General features: G+C 51.9%; 1 protein-coding gene and 1 pseudogene across 3 annotated transcripts in view; one reads left to right on the plus strand and one right to left on the minus strand.

The window, feature by feature from the left end:
- Positions 1–2,112: 2,112 nt before the first annotated feature.
- LOC108310375 lies at positions 2,113–2,699 on the plus strand (annotated as a pseudogene). Its single transcript, XR_001827727.2, has one exon. The product of XR_001827727.2 is annotated as a 60S ribosomal protein L6-like (transcript).
- A 6,791-nt stretch (positions 2,700–9,490) lies between these two features.
- Positions 9,491–19,114, minus strand: part of SART1 (spliceosome associated factor 1, recruiter of U4/U6.U5 tri-snRNP) — a 17,590-nt gene continuing 7,966 nt past the window's right edge. For both annotated transcript variants that reach the window (XM_017537402.1, XM_017537403.1), the window contains exons 13-20: positions 11,995–12,168; positions 11,789–11,899; positions 11,434–11,521; positions 10,854–10,944; positions 10,620–10,755; positions 9,887–9,976; positions 9,662–9,783; positions 9,491–9,575 (exon numbers count right to left, since the gene is read on the minus strand). In XM_017537402.1, coding sequence (XP_017392891.1) covers positions 9,557–9,575; positions 9,662–9,783; positions 9,887–9,976; positions 10,620–10,755; positions 10,854–10,944; positions 11,434–11,521; positions 11,789–11,899; positions 11,995–12,168 — 831 coding nt within the window. In that variant the 3' untranslated portion in view covers positions 9,491–9,556. The remainder of the gene's footprint in view (positions 9,576–9,661; positions 9,784–9,886; positions 9,977–10,619; positions 10,756–10,853; positions 10,945–11,433; positions 11,522–11,788; positions 11,900–11,994; positions 12,169–19,114) is intronic.

Below are 19,114 nucleotides of genomic sequence, written 5' to 3' on the forward strand. Positions count from 1 at the left end.
TGTTCTAATAATTCTTGCAGGAGAAGAGCACTCTCTTTTCCTCTTGGAAGCAGTGTGGCTCCAACTACCTGCTGATGTGAGAAGGTACAGGCAGTTCCTGGCTGAGTAGTCAGCCAGTATTTAGAGAAGCCATCAGCAGAGGTCACCCTAAGCACGTAAAATCAGCAAGTCAGTACCTTGCCTTGGGCTGCAGAACCCTAAAGCATCTAATCCAGTTACACAGTCTCATAAGGGAACAGCATTCTCAGTGCAATCAAAGGGCCCACATGCCCGAATAGCAGTTAGGACACTGGTAGACCACTGCGAACAGGAGTTCCACACCTGCAAAGATGGATTAACTCACCAAGGCATGACCAGAAGTGGCCTTCCGCCCCAGCAGCATTCACAGGCTAGAATACAGTGCTTGGAGGGTGGAGGGGAACTGCCCCGGTCTTTCCGTTTGAAAGCACCCAAATTAAGGTGCAGGAGGACTCACAGTGATATCTATGGCTGTGTCCCCCAGAAACCCTGCTCTGGACAAGGATGAGCAGGTACCCCTGTAGTTACTGTCTTGAGGATTCAGGGAGCCTGGGACCTTATAGGTGGGCAGCAGGGAGTGGCTGGCAAGACCTAAGAACTGCAGCCTCTGAAGGGGTCCTCTCTCCAGGGACCCCTCAGCACATGTACTGAGTTCCCCTTCTAGTGATTGCTGAAGCTTTCAGGCACCTTTGGGGGTTTTGCCTCCCGCAATTCTTCTCCGAAGGCTCCAAGTGTCTTCTTTGATGTGGGTCCCCCAGCAACCTTATGTCTGCCATAATTCAGCTTTGGAAAATGGAGGTCTGTCTTATTGATCCTATTTACAATCTGTGGCCACACATTCCCTCCCTCCCTTTTTTGAGACAGAGTTTTGCTTGTGTCACCCAGGTTGGAGTGCACTGACACGATCTCAGCTCACTGCAACATCTGCCTCTCAAGTTCACGCTATTCTCCTGCCGCAGCCTCCTGAGTAGCTGGGGTTACAGGCACATGCCACCATGCCCAGCTAATTTTTGTATTTTTAGTAGAAACAGAGTTTCACCATGTTGGCCAGGATGGTCTTGATCTCTTGACCTCGTGATCTGCCCGCCTTGGCCTCCCAAAGTGCTGGGATTACAAGTGTGTGCCACCCCACCCAGCCCAATATTAATATCATAAAATATGTTAAGAGAGCTTACCATCTTTTTCTCTGGAGTCGTTTAAATAGCATTTGAATGATCTGTTACCTAAGGATAAAGCCTTTAGATTTTTTTTAGACAGTCTCACTCTGTCTCCCAGGCTGTAGTGCAGTGGCATGATCTTGGCTCACTGTAGCCTCTGCTTCCCAAGCCCAAGTGATTCTCCTGCCTCAGCCTCCTGAGTATCTGGGATTATAGGCATGTGCCACCATGCCTAGCTAATTTTTGTATTTTTAGTAGAGACAGGGTTCTACCATGTTGGCCAGGCTGGTCCCAAACTCCTGACCTCAGGTGATCCACCCACCTTGGCCTCCCAAAGTGCTGGGATTAAAGGGATGAGCCATGGTGCTGGCCAATAGATTTTTAAAGCTTAAAAAACATCTAGGCTTGGTGCCTTTTTTGATATGTCAAAAAATAACCACAGCAAAAATTTACACTGTGTTTAGCTTTGGAAAATTGATAGCTCTTTATTAGAAGGCACCGTAGTGGGAAGATAGCAAGTTACAGGCCTGGGAAATGATAGAACCTTAGAGAAGAGAGAAAGGAGAAGGCAAAACTAGAGAGCTAGTTCCTTATGCCATATGTGAGTCACCATAGGAAGAGTTTATGAACTTTCACTCATCCTAATGCTGGCCATTTTTTATATTATTATTTTAAATGATCCTTGATTTTTTTTCTTTTCTTTTTTTCTTTTTTTTTTTTTTCTAAAACGACACAGTCTTGCTCAGTCACCCAGGCTGGAGAGCAGTGGTGTGATCTTGGCTACTGCAACCTCCACCTCCCAGGTTCAAGCGATTCTCGGGCCTCAGCTTCCTGAGTAGCTGGAACTACAGGCGTGTGCCACCACGGCCAGCCAATATTTGTACTTTTAGTATAGATGAAATTTCACCATATTGGCCGGGTTGGTCTCAACCCGGTACCCGGGTGGTTAAACTTCGCAAAATGCCTAGGTATTATCCTACTGAAGATGTGCCTCGAAAGCTGTTGAGCCACGGCAAAAACCCTTCAGTCAGCACATGAGAAAACTGTGAGCCAGCATCACCCCTGGGACCATTCTGATCATCCTCACCGGATGCCACAGGGGCAAGAGGGTGGTTTCCCTGAAGCAGCTGGCTAGTGGCTTATTACTTGTGACTGGACCTCTGGTCCTCAATCAAGTTCCTCTGAGAAGAACGCACCAGAAATTTGTCATTGCCACCTCAACCAAAATTGGTATCAGCAATGTAAAAATCTCAAAACATCTTACTGATGCTTACTTCAAGAAGAAGCTGTGAAAGCCCAGACACCAGGAAGGTGAGATCTTCCACACAGAAAAAGAGAAATACGAGATTACAGAGCAGCGCAAGATTGATCAGAAAGCTGTGGACTCACAAATTTTACCAAAAATCAAAGCTATTCCTCAGCTCCAGGGCTACCTGCGATCTGTGTTTGCCCTGACAAATGGAATTTATCCTCACAAATTGGTATTTTAAATGTCCTGATAATCTAATTAAATAACTGATTACCTTTAAAAAAATAATAATAATAAATAAATAGTCTGACAACTTCTTTGGCCTCAGCTCACCTGCACTCAGGTGAATTTAAAAAAAAAAAAAAAAAAGAGAGAGAGATGGGGTCTCTCTCTTTACCAGGCTGGAGTGCAGTGGTGTGATCAGAGCTCACTGCAGCCTCAAACTCTTAGGCTCAAGCAATCCTTTTGCTTCAGTCTCCTGAGTAGCTGGGAGTATTGGCACACACATCACCACCATGCCCAGTTAATTAAACATTTTTTTTTGTAGAGACAGGGTCTTGTTTTGTTGCCCAGACTGCTCTTGAACTCCTGGCTTTAAGTAATCCTCCCACCTTGGCCTCCAAAAGTGCTGGAATTATAGGCATGAGTGACCACACCTGGCCTTCTATCCTGCTTCTAACAGAATAAAATAACTTGGCCAGTTTTTTTATCAAATGGAAGCAGACAGAATGTACAATTTCATGTCTGTGAGGTTCATCCATGTTATTCACTTGGTTATATGAATGTTTACCCTTTATTGATTTTTTTTTTCTTTTTTAGAGACAGGTTCTCACTCTGTCACCCAGGCTGGAGTACGGATAGTTCACTGTAGCCTCAAATCCCCAGGCTCAAGCAGTCCTTTCCCTCAGCCTCCCAGGTAACTGGGACTAGAGCTACAGGCATGAGCCACCACAACCAGCTACATTTAAAAATTACTTTTACAGATGGGTCTCTCTATGTTGCCCAGGCTGGTCTTGAACTCCTGGCCTCAAGGGATTCTCCTGCCTTGGCTTCCCAAGTAGCGGGGATTACAGCCACAAAGAACCATGCCCGGCTATTTATTCATTCTTCTGTTAATGGACATTTGGGTTGTTTCCAGTTTGGGGCTGTTATAAATAGTACTGTTAAGAACATTCTCGTTCATGTCTCTGGCTGAACATATGTATACTTTTCTGTTGCTAAGCCAACATGTTCTTGCTCTCTCTTTTTAAAAAAAGTTCTAAAATGGAAATTTTCAAACATACTCAGAAGTAGAAGGAATGGAATAATGAATCCCATCGTACCTGTTACGCAGCTTCAGTTTTGTTTTTTGTTTTTGAGACGGGGTCTTGCTCTGTCGTCCAGCCTGGAGAGTGAGGGTGTGATCCTAGACACTGCAGTCTCCAACTCCTCCTGCCTCCACCTCCTGAGTAGCTGGGACGGCAGGTGCGTGCCACCATGCCTGGCTGATGTTTTAAATTTTTGTAGAGATGGGGATCTCGCAACGTTGGCCAAACTGGTCTCGAACTCCTAGCCTCAAGCAATCCTCCCACCTCGGCCTCCCAAAGTGCTGTGATTACATGCCCGAGCCACCATGCCTGGCCAATATCGTCATCGTTATTACTAACCATAAGACTATTAAATGCGTTTAAGATTTTATTATGTTAATTTTTTAAGATTAAAAAAAAAAACACTTAGTAGATATCCTACTATGGATGTGAGGTCAAAATACTGTATTTTTAAATCATTGGAAATAGTTCTGATTGAGTGTGGTGGCTCACGGCCAGAACGGCAGTGGGTGTAATTGCCTGAACTGAATCCTTTTGTTAAAACAGATTATTGGCTGGGTGTGGCTTATACTGCAATCCCAGCACTTAGGGAAGCTGAGGCAGGCGAACTGCTTGAGCCCAAGAATTTGAGACCAGCCTGGGCAACATAACAGGACCCTATCTTTGCAAAAAAAAATTAGCCAGGCATGATAGCATGCACCTGTGGTCTCAGCTACTCAGGAGACTGACTTGGGAGGATCACTTGAGCCAGGAGGTCAAGGCTGCAGTTGGCCATGATTGTAGCACTGCACTCCAGCCTGGGCAACACAGGAAGACCTTGTCTTAAAATAAATAAATAAAAAGGACACTACTAGGCTGGTGACCCACTAGAGGTGGCCGCAGATGGAGAGGCTTCCCTCGGCAATGATTTAGTGGGGCAGGATGGGGTGAGGCTGGGCCCAGAGGAGCTGACCCCCTTTGCGCCACTGAGTGAAGCCAGTAAACCTGCCCCACCCCAGGCACACCCCTTTCTATGAGGGACACCCAGCCCTCTACTCACCCTGACCAGCCTGGGAAGTAAGAGTGCCCACTGCTCATCAAGGTAGAAGGCAGGACGCATCAGCTTGTAGTCAACTTGGTGCCTGCAACAAAGCTGCTCCAATCCAGAATGCAGGGAGAAATACGTCTGAAGTCCTCAAACCTGTCTCATCTGCAAAGTGACTTCCCAGAGGGTTACCTACACTCAGCCCTACTACAAAGGAATCATCACTGTGGGGTCCAGAACCTCCGGTAGGTGTCAGAGCCATTGGTGGGCACTGCAGGAATACTCTTTCATGGACAGAGTTTGCACGCCACCCTCATGGCAGGAAAGTGTCATCTATGGGTGCAGATGTCTGTGGAAGCGACGCTATCTGCTGCCTGCTTTGGCGCAAGGAAGTACACAGGGCAACATGGAGGCCTCCACACAGCCTGGTGTCTGTCATCTGGCTGGCGCTGCTGTGTTTGGGCTGGGACCTCTTTTGGGCCTGCCTGGTCAGCCACCCTGTCCAGAGCTTCTCCTAAGGCACACGAGGACTCACAGGCTGTGCCTGGCCCCTTCCGGGTGGGGACGGCGATTCTCCAAAGGGCGCTGGGAACCAGCGGCTGCCGTCCTTTCTGGGGACAGCGGGAAGGAGCGGGCTGTGCTCGGGCCTGGGGTAGGCAGGGCCTCTGCTGGCCAGCCACTTCCTCAAGGCTGCCGTGTTCATGGAAAAGTGGACCAGGTGTTGTCCCGAAAACTGGGTCCCACAAGAAGACAGTTCAAGCCTTGTCATTCCCATTTTACACTCCCTGAGAGCCATTCCTGTCCCTTCCACATTCCAGGGCAAGACACATGGGCATCCCTGGGCCTGCCTCGGCTCCCTCCCGCATCCCGGTGTGGGGGTGGTGACAGCCGTGGCTCTGCAGGCTCACAGGATCTGGCCCACATGTGACCATTTAATGGATATGTGCCCCTAGTCCTGTATCTCCCTTCAGTCCTCCCTCCAGCCCCCTAGCTCCCAACTGCAGTATTTAACTGGGCTGGGGCTGCGTAGGGTTGCTCTGTCCTGGGGAAGGCCAGGGACTCATCCAGTGCTTGTAAATAAATAAGGTCATGATACAAGAAAAAAAGTAGACCTTAGGACAGTTGGAGTCTAACATGAGGTGGAAGTGATGCATGGATGGCCCTTTTCCCAACGTCCTGGGTGGCTTAGGTTATGTGAGAGAACACCCTTGTTGGTAGGAAACACACAGATGGGGTCGTGTGCAATCACCTCATCCACTGATTGTCAAATAGTTCAAGGGGAAACTCTGTATTGTTCCAGCAACTTTTCCTATGGGTTCCAAACAGTATCACAGTTTCGGAAAATCTTTGCAGGGAGAAGAGCTTCTGCATTTGCCAGGGTCCACAGCCCCGCCCTTCTCTCCACTTCCACATGGCTGCTGGTGGATCTCTGAGAACTGTGGCCAATTAATCCTGCTCCTCCCCACTGAATTACTGCTGAATCCCCACTTTCCTGGGACCAGTCTGCCCCTCCCACCCATGGCACTGAAGCCCAGAGACCTGACACAAGTAGAGCCAGGTCCTCAGACTGCTTGTCACTTTCAGCCACTGCCCAATGTACACCTGGGCTGAGCCCTTCTTGCTGGAGAGGGCAGGGCAGGGAGCCAAGGTCCAAAGGCAATCATGGGCTTGGCACTGAGGGGTGCCAGGAACCACTGTAGGATGAATGGATGTGAATCTGCCCACCAGGCCATGCTCCTGAGGCCTGCATCCACTGCCCAGAGGGCACCTTTTCCCAGGTCCACAGGAGGCTGTGCTGGCAGGGCCTGCCTGGGCCTTCCAGAGCATCTCTGAATTGTGGAGAAAGAGGCAGGGCCCTGCCTGGAGCTGGGTGGGGCAGGTTTGGGGCCACAGGCTGAGGCTTGGAGAAGCCTGGAGGACCTAGGCAGGGGGTGGGCATAGGAGGGAGCAGGACCTGAGGGCAAGGGGAGGACCCTGTCCTGGCCTTGCTCAGAGCTGAGGCCATGCAGCACTGGACCACTGGGCTGGGGCTGGCATTGCCACACCCAGAAGGCACGTCCCGAGGAGACAGGCCCTGGGAGGGCAGGGGCCAGGCTTGCTCCCATCCTTCACACCTAGCTGCCCTCTTGCACAGTGGCTGCTTGCCCTTGGGACCCAAGCCCCATGGGCCCAGGCAGCCTGTCCAGCTTTGCTCCTCTGGGTTCTTAGACAGCACTCGCTGATGCTGGGTACATTTTGTTTGTTGTGGAAGGATCGGGCCTCAACTATGCAGCAGGGTGGCCCTAGAAGCAACATCACGCCCCCCCATTTTGTAGGTGAGATGGAGACTTGGTGACCTGCCCCAGGTCAGGCAGCAATAAAGGGAAACACAGAGGCCAAACATAAGCACCCTCTCCTCCCTGAGTGCCACCTGCCTGGCTCCTGACGCCCTGGCTGAGGGCTCACTGCCCCTCAGGTACCTGAGGGCAGGGAAGCACCATGGTGTCGTCTGGCTACCAAACAGCAGAGCTGGGAAGCCTCCTTGGGTTCCGTCTGCCCCAGGGGCTCAGGCCTCCAGGGATTTGGCAGTCCCTAGCCCCTCCCAGCCCTGGGCACACAAGCAGGACACAGCCTGGGGAGTGGGGTAGAGTATGCCAGGGCACAGAACAACTCTCTGGGCTGGGACCAAGAGCCAGAGATGCAGCAGCATGAACGAGGAGGTGCCCGGTTCATCACGCAGTCTGCCCAGTTACTAGGGCTGGAAAGTTAGCAGGCCTTGGGTCGAAGCTGGTCTGTTCTACCCTGCCTCCACCTTGGCTTTAGTCCAGGCCTTGGTCATTTTCAGCTGTGACAGCAGTTCAACAGCCTCCTAATGGGCCATTTCCCGCAGACATCAAGGCGTGAGCTTGGTCACTCAGCCGGGGCCAGAGCTCCATGCCAGGGACACCTGATTGACTGGTCCCAACTCTGGAAGCACCTCCTAGGCTTCTTTTATCTTTTTTGAAACAGGGTATTGCTCTGTTGCCCAGGCTGGAGTAAAATGGCACCATCTCGGCTCACTGTAACCTCAGCCTCCCGGGCTCAAACAATTCTCCTGCTTCAGGTTCCTGAGTAGCTAGGATTATAAGGTGCACACCACCATGCCATGTTACCTTTTTCTGTATTTTTAGTAGAGACGGGGTTTTACCATCTTGGCCAGGCCAGTCTAGAACTCCAGACCTCAGGTGATCGACCCACCTCGGCCTCCCAAAGTGCTGGGATTATAGGCATGAGCCACCGCACCCAGCCACCTCCTAGGCTTTTGAGAGAAACAGACTGTGACTGCCCCAAGTCCTAGACCCAGCCTAGACACCCCAGGTCACCCTTCCTGAGGAAGCCAAGGACACAGCCAAGGTGAAAACAGAATCAGAATCAGACATCAAACTACAGAGGATAAAGAGCTCAAGGAAGGGCACCCCGAACTCAACCCTGCAGCTTCTGCCACGCAGAAGCAAGGGCATCAGTGCGAACTGTGCATTTTCAGGCTACTGGGTTTTGCACCTTGCCTACAGTTTTCTTACCCCAAGATTATTATTATTTTTTTTTTGGAGACAGAGTTTAGCTCTTGTTACCCAGGTTGGAGTGTAATGGCGCGATGTCGGCTCACCGCAACCTCCGCCTCCTGGGTTCAGGCAATTCTCCTGCCTCAGCCTCCTGAGCAGCTGGGATTATAGGCACGCACCACCATGCCCAGCTAATTTTTTGTAGTTTTAGTAGAGACGGGGTTTCGCCCGGCCTTAAGATTATTTTTAATTTTTTTTTGAGACAGGTTCTGTCTGTCACCCAGGCTGGAGAGCAGTGGCTTGATCAGGGCTCAACGCAGCCTGTGCCTCCTGGGCTCCAGCGATCCTCCCACCTCAGCCTCCAAGTAGCTGGGACCACAGGGACTCGCCACCATGCCTGGCTAATCTTTGCATTTTTGGTAGAGATGGGGTTTTGCCATGCTACTTAGATTGGTCTCAAATTCCTGGGCTCAAGCGATCCTCCTGCCTCAGCCTCCCAAAGTGCTGTGATTACGGGTGTGAGCCACCACGCCCAGCTGATTGTAAGTTCAGTTTTATTCAATTCATTTTTTGGTTTCCTTTTTTAAATCTTAAAATGTGGGTGCCATCTGGGAAATATGTGGGTGTACATGTGGCTGGGCACCAGTGTCCTGGGCACCCAAGGCAGCTGTTTGTCTTTCTATGGATTTGGGGCTCACAAGTCCCCCAGCAGCTCGGTCTAGCTCTATCACAGAGCTCAGGTCAAGTCCAGGAGACACTGGGCTCAGCCCTCCCCATACTATGCGCACCAAAAATTCTCAGCCCAACCTTGGGAGTTTCACTCCTCTAGACACAGACCATGGCGACACAGGAGAGCCAGGACAGAAGGTGGCACCTGTGCCCTGCACAAAGCCCAATCCCCACCCATCAGGCTGGGCAGTCCAGGGCTGCCCTGGGTTCTCTGACAGGACAGTGACTTATGCAGCCCCGGAGGCCAGGAGAGAGCAGGGTGACGAGTTTCTCAAACTGCCTCCACTTTCCATAAGAGAGCCGGCCCTGCAAAGGTGTGACTGACAGCCAGGGGAGAAGGAGCCGTAGAGGACCGGGGCTCTCTCCCGTCGTTTAGTTATTTGTGTAATCTGATGGCCGGGTCTCACCTAGCAGGAGCCAGACTCTGGGCCATACCCAACCAAGGATCTAACCCTGGAATCTGTATCTGTACCACAACCAGGGAGGAAAAAATAAGGAGGGAGCTTTATTTAATACCAAGGTTGAGGCGGGGCGGGGGATGGAGGGCGCCGTCACTTAGTGATGGTGTTCCTGCAGAGAGAACAGGGACGTGAGGCTCCTAAGGCAGGCGCAGGCCAGGTCACCCCGTACCACCCCACCAGCCTCGAGCCACTCACGCGTTCATGCTCTTGCCGCTGCCGCTGAGCACGATGTAGGGGGTCTTCTGGGCCTTCTGCTTCTCCTGGAGCAAAGCCACGGTGCCCAAGGGCGTGTCGCTGGAGCTCATCTTCTTCAGGAGCTGTGGGGTCATGGACAATCAGCAAGGGCTGGAGCAGGCCCCCCACACCAGCCACCACTGCCCTGGCAGGTGCAGGGCCCCCCACGTCCCCAAGGGCACCGACCGCCTCCTCGTCCAGCTTCTTCATTCGCCGCTCCGTCTTCATCTTGCCTGAGCCCTTGCCATGGAAACGGTGGGACAGCTGCCGGAAGGCCTGGGGACACAGGGCATGAGGGGGAGCTGCAGGGCCCTGGGTGGGGCCAGAGCCACCTGTGCCCACAAGGTGTGAAATAGGGCACATGGGGTCAGGTGTTGACTCACCTCACCCAGTGCCAGGCCTAGGTGGCAGTGGGAAGGGGATGGGAAAAGGGCACAGACTCTGGTACCCTCCAGGGCCCCAGCTTGGCTAGCAGATGTGCTGCCATGGGGGCAGGGCATGGGGAACCTGGAGTGAGACGTGCCGCGCAGGGGCTAGGTCTGGAGGCTGGGGCTGGAGGGAGACAAACCCACGAGGGCATGGGGGTAGCTAAGTGGGGGGGCAAGAGGGTCAGGCAGCCTATGAGGGCACTGGAAGGGCCAGGACGATGGAATGGCCCTGTGGGCCAGGAAAGCCGGTGAAGGGCTCATTCGGGTGAGAGACAGGAGGGCAGAGGTCCCGAGTACCTGTCTGATCCTCCTGCCAGGCCTGCCAAGGGACTGCTGTGCCCACTAGAGACAAACTGAGGCACAGCCCTTCCCAACCCTGAGTGCCCCCTCCCGATCCGTGGCACTTCACCAGGCCCCTGGGGCACTGCACAGTCCCAGGCTCGGCCTCCCTTTTGCAGGCTGGGGCTCTGCCCACACAGGGCCCTGCTCACCTCCTTGGGTGTGAGTTTCCGGCCTGTCTCATCCACGTACTCAATTTTAACATCGGGTTTGTAGCCGTCCTTCTCCTTGAAGTCCTGCGTGAAGCCTCGGTACTCCTCCCGCCGGCTGTACTTGTCATCGATGGCCCTGGCCCGAGATAAAGGTGGCCTCAGTGTGAGGAGCAGCTGCCTGCCGTGTTCCTGCAGCCCCGAGCTGGCACAGGACCCCCAGCCCTGCACACTCACATCTTATCCTCGATGCAGTACACGGCTGAGGGCAGAGACTTGTTGGGGGCCTTCACCCGGGCCACCTTCTGCACTGTGGTCTCCAGCAGCCCTAGGGATGGAGGGGTTGTGAGACTCCAGGCTGCCCAACCCTGTGAGAGGCGCCGCTCCAGGGCCTCCTAAGAAGGTGGGGCAGGCCCTGTGGGGGGCACCTCCCTCTCCTTGCCTCTGGAAAGCCATCAGGCCTATTCTAAAAAGATGCAAAGATACAGAAATGAGCCCCTTGCCAAGGGCCACTGGCCAAGGAAATGGCAGAGCTGGGGTCCTAACATCAGGGTTTCTCTGTGCTACAGCTCTAACAGTTTCAACTCCCCTCTCCTTCCTGGAGCAGATGTGGAGCTTCGTAAGGCAGAGACAGATGCCAGGGGAGGGGAAGGAACGGCTCTGGGCCGGGCAGCTGGCTCCAGCATAGGGACTGAAAGAGGCAGCAGAGGGGACGGAGGCAGCCCTGCTTGCACCTGCTGCACCGAAGCCCCCACAAGCCCTTTTCCTGCCCAAGCGCCCAAGCCCACCCAAGCCAGAGCTGCCCTGAGCTCCCTACCTTTGTTCTGACACAGGAGCAGGGCAGCTGCCAGCCCTCTATTCACGATCGGCTCCTCGTCCAGGATGGTGGTGGAGGAAGCAGAGAACTGGCGGGCACGTGGCAGGGGTGGTTAGCAAGCCACACCGTCTCTTCTCACCCCCACCCACCAGTCACCCCCCGCCAGGCACCAGCCACAACATTTAACTTCATTCAATTTCCTCATGTAATACTCAGATCACCCTGGGAGGAATGCAGAGCGCACTCTGTGGATGGAGGCTGAGGACACCGAGCAACTTGCCTGGGCACTCATCTCCAGCTCGACCCTCCCGCCTCTGCACACTCCCCACCCCCGTGGTGACAGCGCGGCCCTCACATCCTGCTGCTGCTTCTCCTCGTCCAGGTTCACTGTGCTCCAGCCAATGTTCTCCTCCCCATCAGATTCAGAGCCGCCGTTGGCTGAGCGCTCCTCGTCCCGTTCAAAGTCCTGGGGCACAAAAGACCAGGGTCAGCCCCAGCCCCCAGCCCCCAGTCAGCCTACCCAGCCAAGGGAAGCCCAGAGCGGGGCTGCCCCAGACGCACCATGAGCTCCTCCTGCTCCTCGCGGTTGCCGGCCAGCCCATAGGTGGGGATCTCCCCCAAGGTACGGCAGAACTCAGACGTGGCGTTGAACACGATGGCCCCCTTTCGCTCAGGATCTTCATCCTCCTCCCAGCCCCGCTGGCGAGACTCCAGCTTCTTCACAATCTCCACCACCTGGGGGAGGGAGTAGCTGTGGGCAAACCCAGCAGTTTCTGGGGTGATGCCATTGAGACCCAGGAACCCAAGGGTCCTCCCTGGCAGCAGCAAAACAGGCCACACCCACAGCCCATGTGGGCCCTGGCTGATCTTTGCCTCCTGACTCTACCCTACACCTATTTCACTGGGGTCACTCTTCTGCTACCAACCTGTCAATGGGTTTGGCTGCCCTTTGAATGAATACCTAACATCCTACAGACCTTCCTGACCAGGCCTGTGCCAACCCTGCTCCAAAGCCCCTGGTACCTCAGCCTCATGCACCTTCCTCCAGGGTCCCTCCTGCCACCTGCCCCTCCCCCAAAAAACTCCAGTTTCAAGACTCTGTAGACAGCACTTCTAGAACCCACAGGGCGGTGAGGTGGCCCACTCTTTCGACTTCCCACGGCCCAGCTTCTCGCTTCCCACTTCATCAAGAAAGCAGGTGCCATGACACGCTAAGAGAACCCACTCATGCTACCAGCACCAAATCCAGGACCCCCACATGGGCACCAGCACCCTCTGCTTTCCCTTCCGTTGTAGATGCCCGGCCACACACACAATTGCCCACTAGCTCCCCTCTTTAAAAAACTCCTCCCTCAATCCCGAAGCCCTGACAGCAAACTCCTCAGTGAAGGCTGGAGTTGCCATGTCCACTTTTGCACCCTCTTCCATTTAAAAAAAATCTCCTGAGGCGGGTGGATTGTCTGAGTTCGGGAGTTTGAGATCAGCCTGGGCAATATGCCCAAATCCCATCTCTACAAAAAATATAAAAATTTAGCCTATAGTCCCAGCTACTTGGGAGGCTGAGGTGGGAGGACTGCTTGAGTCTGGGAGATCGAGTCTACAGTGAGCCAAGATCATAGCACTGCACTCAAAGTGTGGGCAACAGAGTGAAACCCTGTCTCAAAAAAAACAAAAAAATTCTTCCAGAGGCCAGCTGCGGTGGCTCACATCTGTAATCCTAGCACTTTAGGAAGCTAAGGCTGGAGGATCACTTGAGCCCAGAAGTTCAAGACCAGCCTGGGCAGTAAGGTGAAACCCCATCTCTACAAAAACTATAAACATCAACCAGGCATGGTGGTGTATGCCTGCATTCTCAGCTACTTGGGGGGCTGGGGTGGGAGGATCGCTTAAGCCTGGAGGTCGGGCTGTGGTAGGCTGTGATCTTGCCACTGCACTCCAGCCTGGGCAACAGAGCAAGACCCTGTCTCAAAAAAAAAAAAATATTCCAGGACAGCCAGGAACATTTATTTTTTAATGAACTTCATCGTCAACATAAAAGGGGGCATATCTAACTCATCATATGCTATTTATTTATTTTCTCTTTTTTTTTCTTTTTTTCTATATGAGATTTTGTTCTGTTGACCCAGATTTTTTTTTTTAAGATAGTCTCACTGTCACCCATGCTGGAGCACAATGGTGTGATCTAGGCTCACTGCAACCTCTGCCTCCTGGGTTGAAGGGATTCTCCTGCCTCAGTCTCCTGAGTAGCTGGGACTACAGGTGCACGCCACAACACCTAGCTAGTTTTTGTATTTTTAGTAGAGACAGGATTTCACCATGTTGCCCAGGCTGGTCTCGAACCCCTGACTTCAAGTGATCTGCCCACCTCAGCCTGCCAAAGTGCTGGGATTACAGGCCTGAGCCACCGCGCCCAGCTGATATGCTTTTTAAAACAGTAACTAAACATACACACATCCCACATCCCTCTGCCCGGGGCTGGGGCAGCATCACTAACACCGTGCCCAGTCCTGAGTGTTCCCTCCATCCACAGTCATGACTTACTGGCTTGTCTTCATGGCTTTACCACATAAGGACCTGCTCCAGAACAGCTAATTGTGTTGTATATTAAGTGTTATACAACCTGAACCACACTGTATGACTCAGATTCCATGATTTCTTTTGTAAAAAAATCTATGCCTCTGAGAATACCCCTGATGCAAGTGGCTGTGGCTCATCAGTTTACAGTATGGAATCACAGCCCATAGCTGGATGCTCCCTGATCTGGCTCTCCAGCCCACTGAGGATGGACTATTTTTTTCTGTTGGAACAAGTACTGCGGCTGCAGGCCACTGACACTGTCTCCTGGTGCACGTGGGACACACTTGGGAGTGAGAGATGGGGGTGGCCTGGGAACACGCACGTTCCCTCTCTTGTCTGATTAGCCTCATGGCCATGGCGGTGAGCAGCGTGGCTGAGGATTCTGGCTGCTCCATGTCCTTATTTCTACTTGCTACTGTCAGACTTGGATCTTTCTGTGGAATTGTTTGGGGGTGGCAGGTGCCTCACTGTTTTGGCTCACCTTTCTGTGACCCCTCCTGAAGCTGGGCTTGCTGGGTACTTTCCCAGTCAGTCAGGCTTTCTCTTCCGTGACCCGCCTGTCTCACCTACGTCTTTCACCTAGTCTTCCGTGTTGTTGATGTGCTCTGTCTGTTTGTATGCTCTTGACACCAACCCATTCTTGGTTGTATTTGTGGGCAAATATCTTCCCTTCTGGTCTGCCTTTTTATATGTTTCATAATATCTTTTGTAAAAAACAAACAAAAAAAACTTACCTTCTCAATTTCTATGTAGTTACATGGTTTGTTTTTTTTTTCAGGGTCTTGCTCTGTTTACCCAGGCTGGAGAGCAGTGGCATGATCTTGGCTCACTGCAACCTCTGCCTCCCAGGTTCAAGTGATTCTCCTGCCTCAGCCTGCCCAAGCAGCTGGAATTATAGGCGTGTGCCACCACGCCCAGCTAATTTTTGTATTTTTAGTAGAGATGGGGTTTCACCATATTGGCCAGTCTGGTCTCAAACTCTTGACCTTGTGATCCGCCTGCCTTGGCCTCCCAAAGTGCTGTGATTATAGGCGTGAGCCACCATACCCGGCCAACATGTTCATTTTTGTCTTCATGGTTGCTTGAAGAAACCCACCCAAGGAATGTGTGGGTTTCTTGGTTTGTTTTCTGAGACAGGATCTTGTTCTATCAGCCAGGCTGGAGTGCAGTGGTGCAACTATAGCCAAGCAATCCTCCTGCCTTAGCCTCCAGCATAGCTGAGGCTTCAGACACACGCTACCATGCTCAATTAAAAAAAATTTTTTAGAGATGGGGGGGTGGGGTCTTGCTATGTTGCCCAGGCTGGTCTCAAACTCCTAGCCTCAAGCAATTCTTCTGCCTTGGCTATGCTAACAACTTAAAAAGTCTTTTCTACCAAAAAATCATAAATGTAATTTCCTTAATTTGGTTCTGAAATGTTAGGTTTTTACTTTGAAGTTCTTAATCTACCTGCAAGGTGTGAGATACAAACCCAATTTCATTTTTTCCGCAAATAGGTAACTGACCGTCCCAAGCCCACTCGCCACACTGATGAGCATCTCTCCCACTTGGACGCGATTCTGTCTTGGGGCCCATCTGGTCTCTCTGCCCTATTAGTCTGTCCTTACACAATCCCACACTACCACAATTACCCTACTTTATCCAATTTCAGAATCAGTTTGCCAGGTTCCAAAAAAGTCCCATTAGGATGTTTACTGGGATTGCATTTAACCTAGAAATGAATTAGACGAGACGACATCTTTACAATATTGTCCTCTCTAGGAATTGTGTACCCCCCAAATTCATACAGAGAAGCCCTAACCCCCCAATGACTGTATTTGGACAGAGCACCTTTAGGGAGGTAATTAAGGTTAAATGAGGTCATCAGGGTTGGGACCCAGGCCAGCACGGAAGCTCACACCTGTAATCCCAGCACTTTGGAAGACCGAGGGTGGGGCAGATCACCTGAGGTCAGGAGTTTGAGACCAGCCTGGCCCACATGGTGAAACCCCATCTCTACTAAAAATACAGAAAAATTAGCTGGGCATCGTGGCACGTGCCTGTAGTCCCAGCTACTCAGGAGGCTAAGGCAGGAATCACCTGAACCTGGGAAGTGGAGATTGCAGTGAGCCGAGATAGCACCACTGCAACCTGGCCTGGGAGAGGGTGAGACACTGTCTCAAAACTAAAACAAAAAAAACCCCCTCAATTCCAAGGATCCTCTCTGTCCCCTACACCCTTTCTTTCTAGTTCACTGACTGTATTAACCACAATCCAGTAATTCTTCAACCACATCATGACTCCAGGCCAGTCCTCACACCCATCACTCTGTTATGTCCCCAGTTACCCAGTTTAGAGTTGGGGAACATCAACAGAACCTCCCCTTTATGAAAACCTTAACTGCCTTGCCTCTCCTCCCTAGAAAACCCAATCCTCAATCCCACCATCCTTCTCCTCAGCTCCCCATTAATCCCATCCTCCTCCTTAGCTCATTAATCTCACCATCCTCCTCTTCAGCTGACCGCATGGAGCAGCTGGACAGAAAACCCGTCACATCCAAGGCCATGGGGAGCGGCTGGGCAGCCCACACCGCCCAGCAGGTCTGTTCCTTTTCCATGGCGTACCTGCCCTCCACTCTCCAAAACAGCATCTCACGTCTCCTCGAACTGCCACCCCTGCCACCTCTTCACTGGAAAACACCAGAACAATCAGACATGGGCTGCTCTGACTTCCCCCAACCAAGGTCACCTTGGTTGTAGCTGCTGTAACCTCCCCTCCTTCCCTCCTGAAATAAATGACACGACCTGGCTTTGCTCAAGGACACCCTCCACTTGTACTCTAGGCCCCACCAATGCCTGCAAAAATCTCCTTTTCCTCTTCCATCATTAATTTGTTTCTCCCACACACTCCAGAATCTCCATTTGTCAGAAAAAGACTCCTTTGTGGGTATGAAACTTGATTGGATACTGGTTAAAACAAAAATTAAAAAGGTATTTTAGGGGCTAACTGGAAAATGGGGGCATGCGAGCTGCTGTTTTACAGCATTTATGGACTCGTTAGGGCAGCGTGGCTATGCAAGAGAAGGCCCTTATTTCGTGAGATGCCCACCGAAGTAATTAAGGGTACAGTGTCACTGTATCTGCAACTTGCAGTGGCTCAGGAAAAAAAGAAGAGAAAGAACTTTAACAATGTTTATAATTACTGACTCTAGAAGACACAGGTGTTCACTGTGATACACTTTCACTTTTCTGCTGGTATGGTGTGTGGGGTGTGGCTCACATATTTTTAAAACTTTCTAGGCTAGGCCAGGCCAGGTGGCTCATGCCTGTAACTCCAGCACTTTGGGAGGTAGAGGCGAGAGGACTGTTTGAGCCCAGGAGTTTGAGACCAGCCTGGGCAACATGGTGAGACCCTGTTGCTAAAAAATTTTTTTTAAATTTGCCAGGTGTGGTGGTGCATGCCTGTGGTCTCAGCTACTTGGGAGCCTGGGATTTCAAGGCTGCAGTGAGCTATGACTGCACCACTACACTCCAGCCCACACAACAGAGCGAGACCTTGTTTCTTAAAACTACAACAACAAAAACAACCTCCTAGGTGTCTAGTGTGCAGGTAGGCTAAGAACCTCGGAGCTAATAACCCTTACGTTCATTTCAGTCATAAAATGCACAGCCCTGTCAGTCTATCGCCCCATTTCTCTGATTTTTTTTTTTTTTTTGAGACAGAGTCTTGCTCCATCGTCACGCTGGAGTGCAGTGGCACGATCTCGGCTCAATGCAACCTCCACCTCCCGGGTTCAAGCAATTTTCCTGCCTCATCCTCCCAAGTAACTGGGACTACAGGTGTGTGCCACAATGCCCAGCTACTTTTTGTATTTTTAGTAGAGATGGGGTTTTACCACGTTGGCCAGGATGGTCTCGATTTCTTGACCTCATGATCCGCCCACCTCAGCCTCCCAAAGTGCTGGGATTACAGGTGTGAGCCACCTCACCCGGCCTTCTCTGTTCTTTTTTACCGACAGGCTGGGCAAACTATGTCCCACTACCTAGAAATAAAGTGTCACTGGAAACCAGCCAAGCCCACTCACAGATTGTCTTGGTTGTTTTTCCTACAATAGCAGAGCACACAAGGGGCCTGACAGAGACCACACACCCTTAAACCTCAAACCTCTGCAGCCCTTCAACACCAAGCCTGCCCTCCGTCCCAGGCGCAGCCCTCACCTTCTCAGCTCTCATCCTCCCAGCCCTGAATCCGCTCGAACAGTCCCCCCTTTACCTCCCAGTCGTATCAAAAGCCTCCCTCCCTCACTCCCTCTCCTGGATACCCTTTCTTGGCTTCTTCCTAGGTAAAAAGTGTGGGGTAGGGCTAAAAATGTGGCCTCGGCAATGATGGAGGTGACAGAACCTCCCTCATAGGAACAAACACAGAGCACGAGAGCAGTGCCTGGCTCAAGGCTCCCCCTGCGCTGGCCCCGCCCTCTCCATCTCAGCTCATGCCACCCTCTCACTCTCTGCTTTAGCCTCCCTGGTCCTCAGGCACTCTAAGGTTGATTCTTCTGAGATACCTCCTGGTTGGTCAATGGCCTAAATGCCAGCCTGTCCACCTGCTGCCACCCCTCTCCCCCACACACTCTAGAAAGCCAGCTCCATGAACCCAGGGCCCTGTGGCTGTCCTGTTCACCAATGACCCTCCCAGCCCAAGAATAATGCACTACTCACAGTAGGCATTCAACAAACACACACAGGAAGAGAAAGGAGAGGAAAGGATCCCCCACTAAAGCAGGCATCTGGCGGTGAAAACACTGCAGACGTCTCAAAACCTGCACAAAACATGACTTTAAACAGAAAAGAGGGTTGGGCACAGTGGCTCACAACTATAATCCCAGCACTTTGGGAGGCTGCAGTGGACAGATCACCTGAGGTCAGGAGTTCAAGACCAGCCTGGTGAAACCCCATCTCTACTAAAAATACAAAAATTAGCCAGATTCGGTGGTAGGCGCCTGTAATCTCAGCTACTCGGGAGACTGAGGCATGAGAATCGCTTGAACCCAGGAGGCGGAGGTTGCAGTGAGCCGAGATCGTAGCACTGCACTCCAGCCTGGGTGACAGAGCGAGACTGTCTCAAAAAA

Source organism: Cebus imitator, unplaced genomic scaffold (genome assembly GCF_001604975.1).
Source record: "Cebus imitator isolate Cc_AM_T3 unplaced genomic scaffold, Cebus_imitator-1.0 Scaffold102, whole genome shotgun sequence".
NCBI classification, from domain to species: domain Eukaryota; kingdom Metazoa; phylum Chordata; class Mammalia; order Primates; family Cebidae; genus Cebus; species Cebus imitator.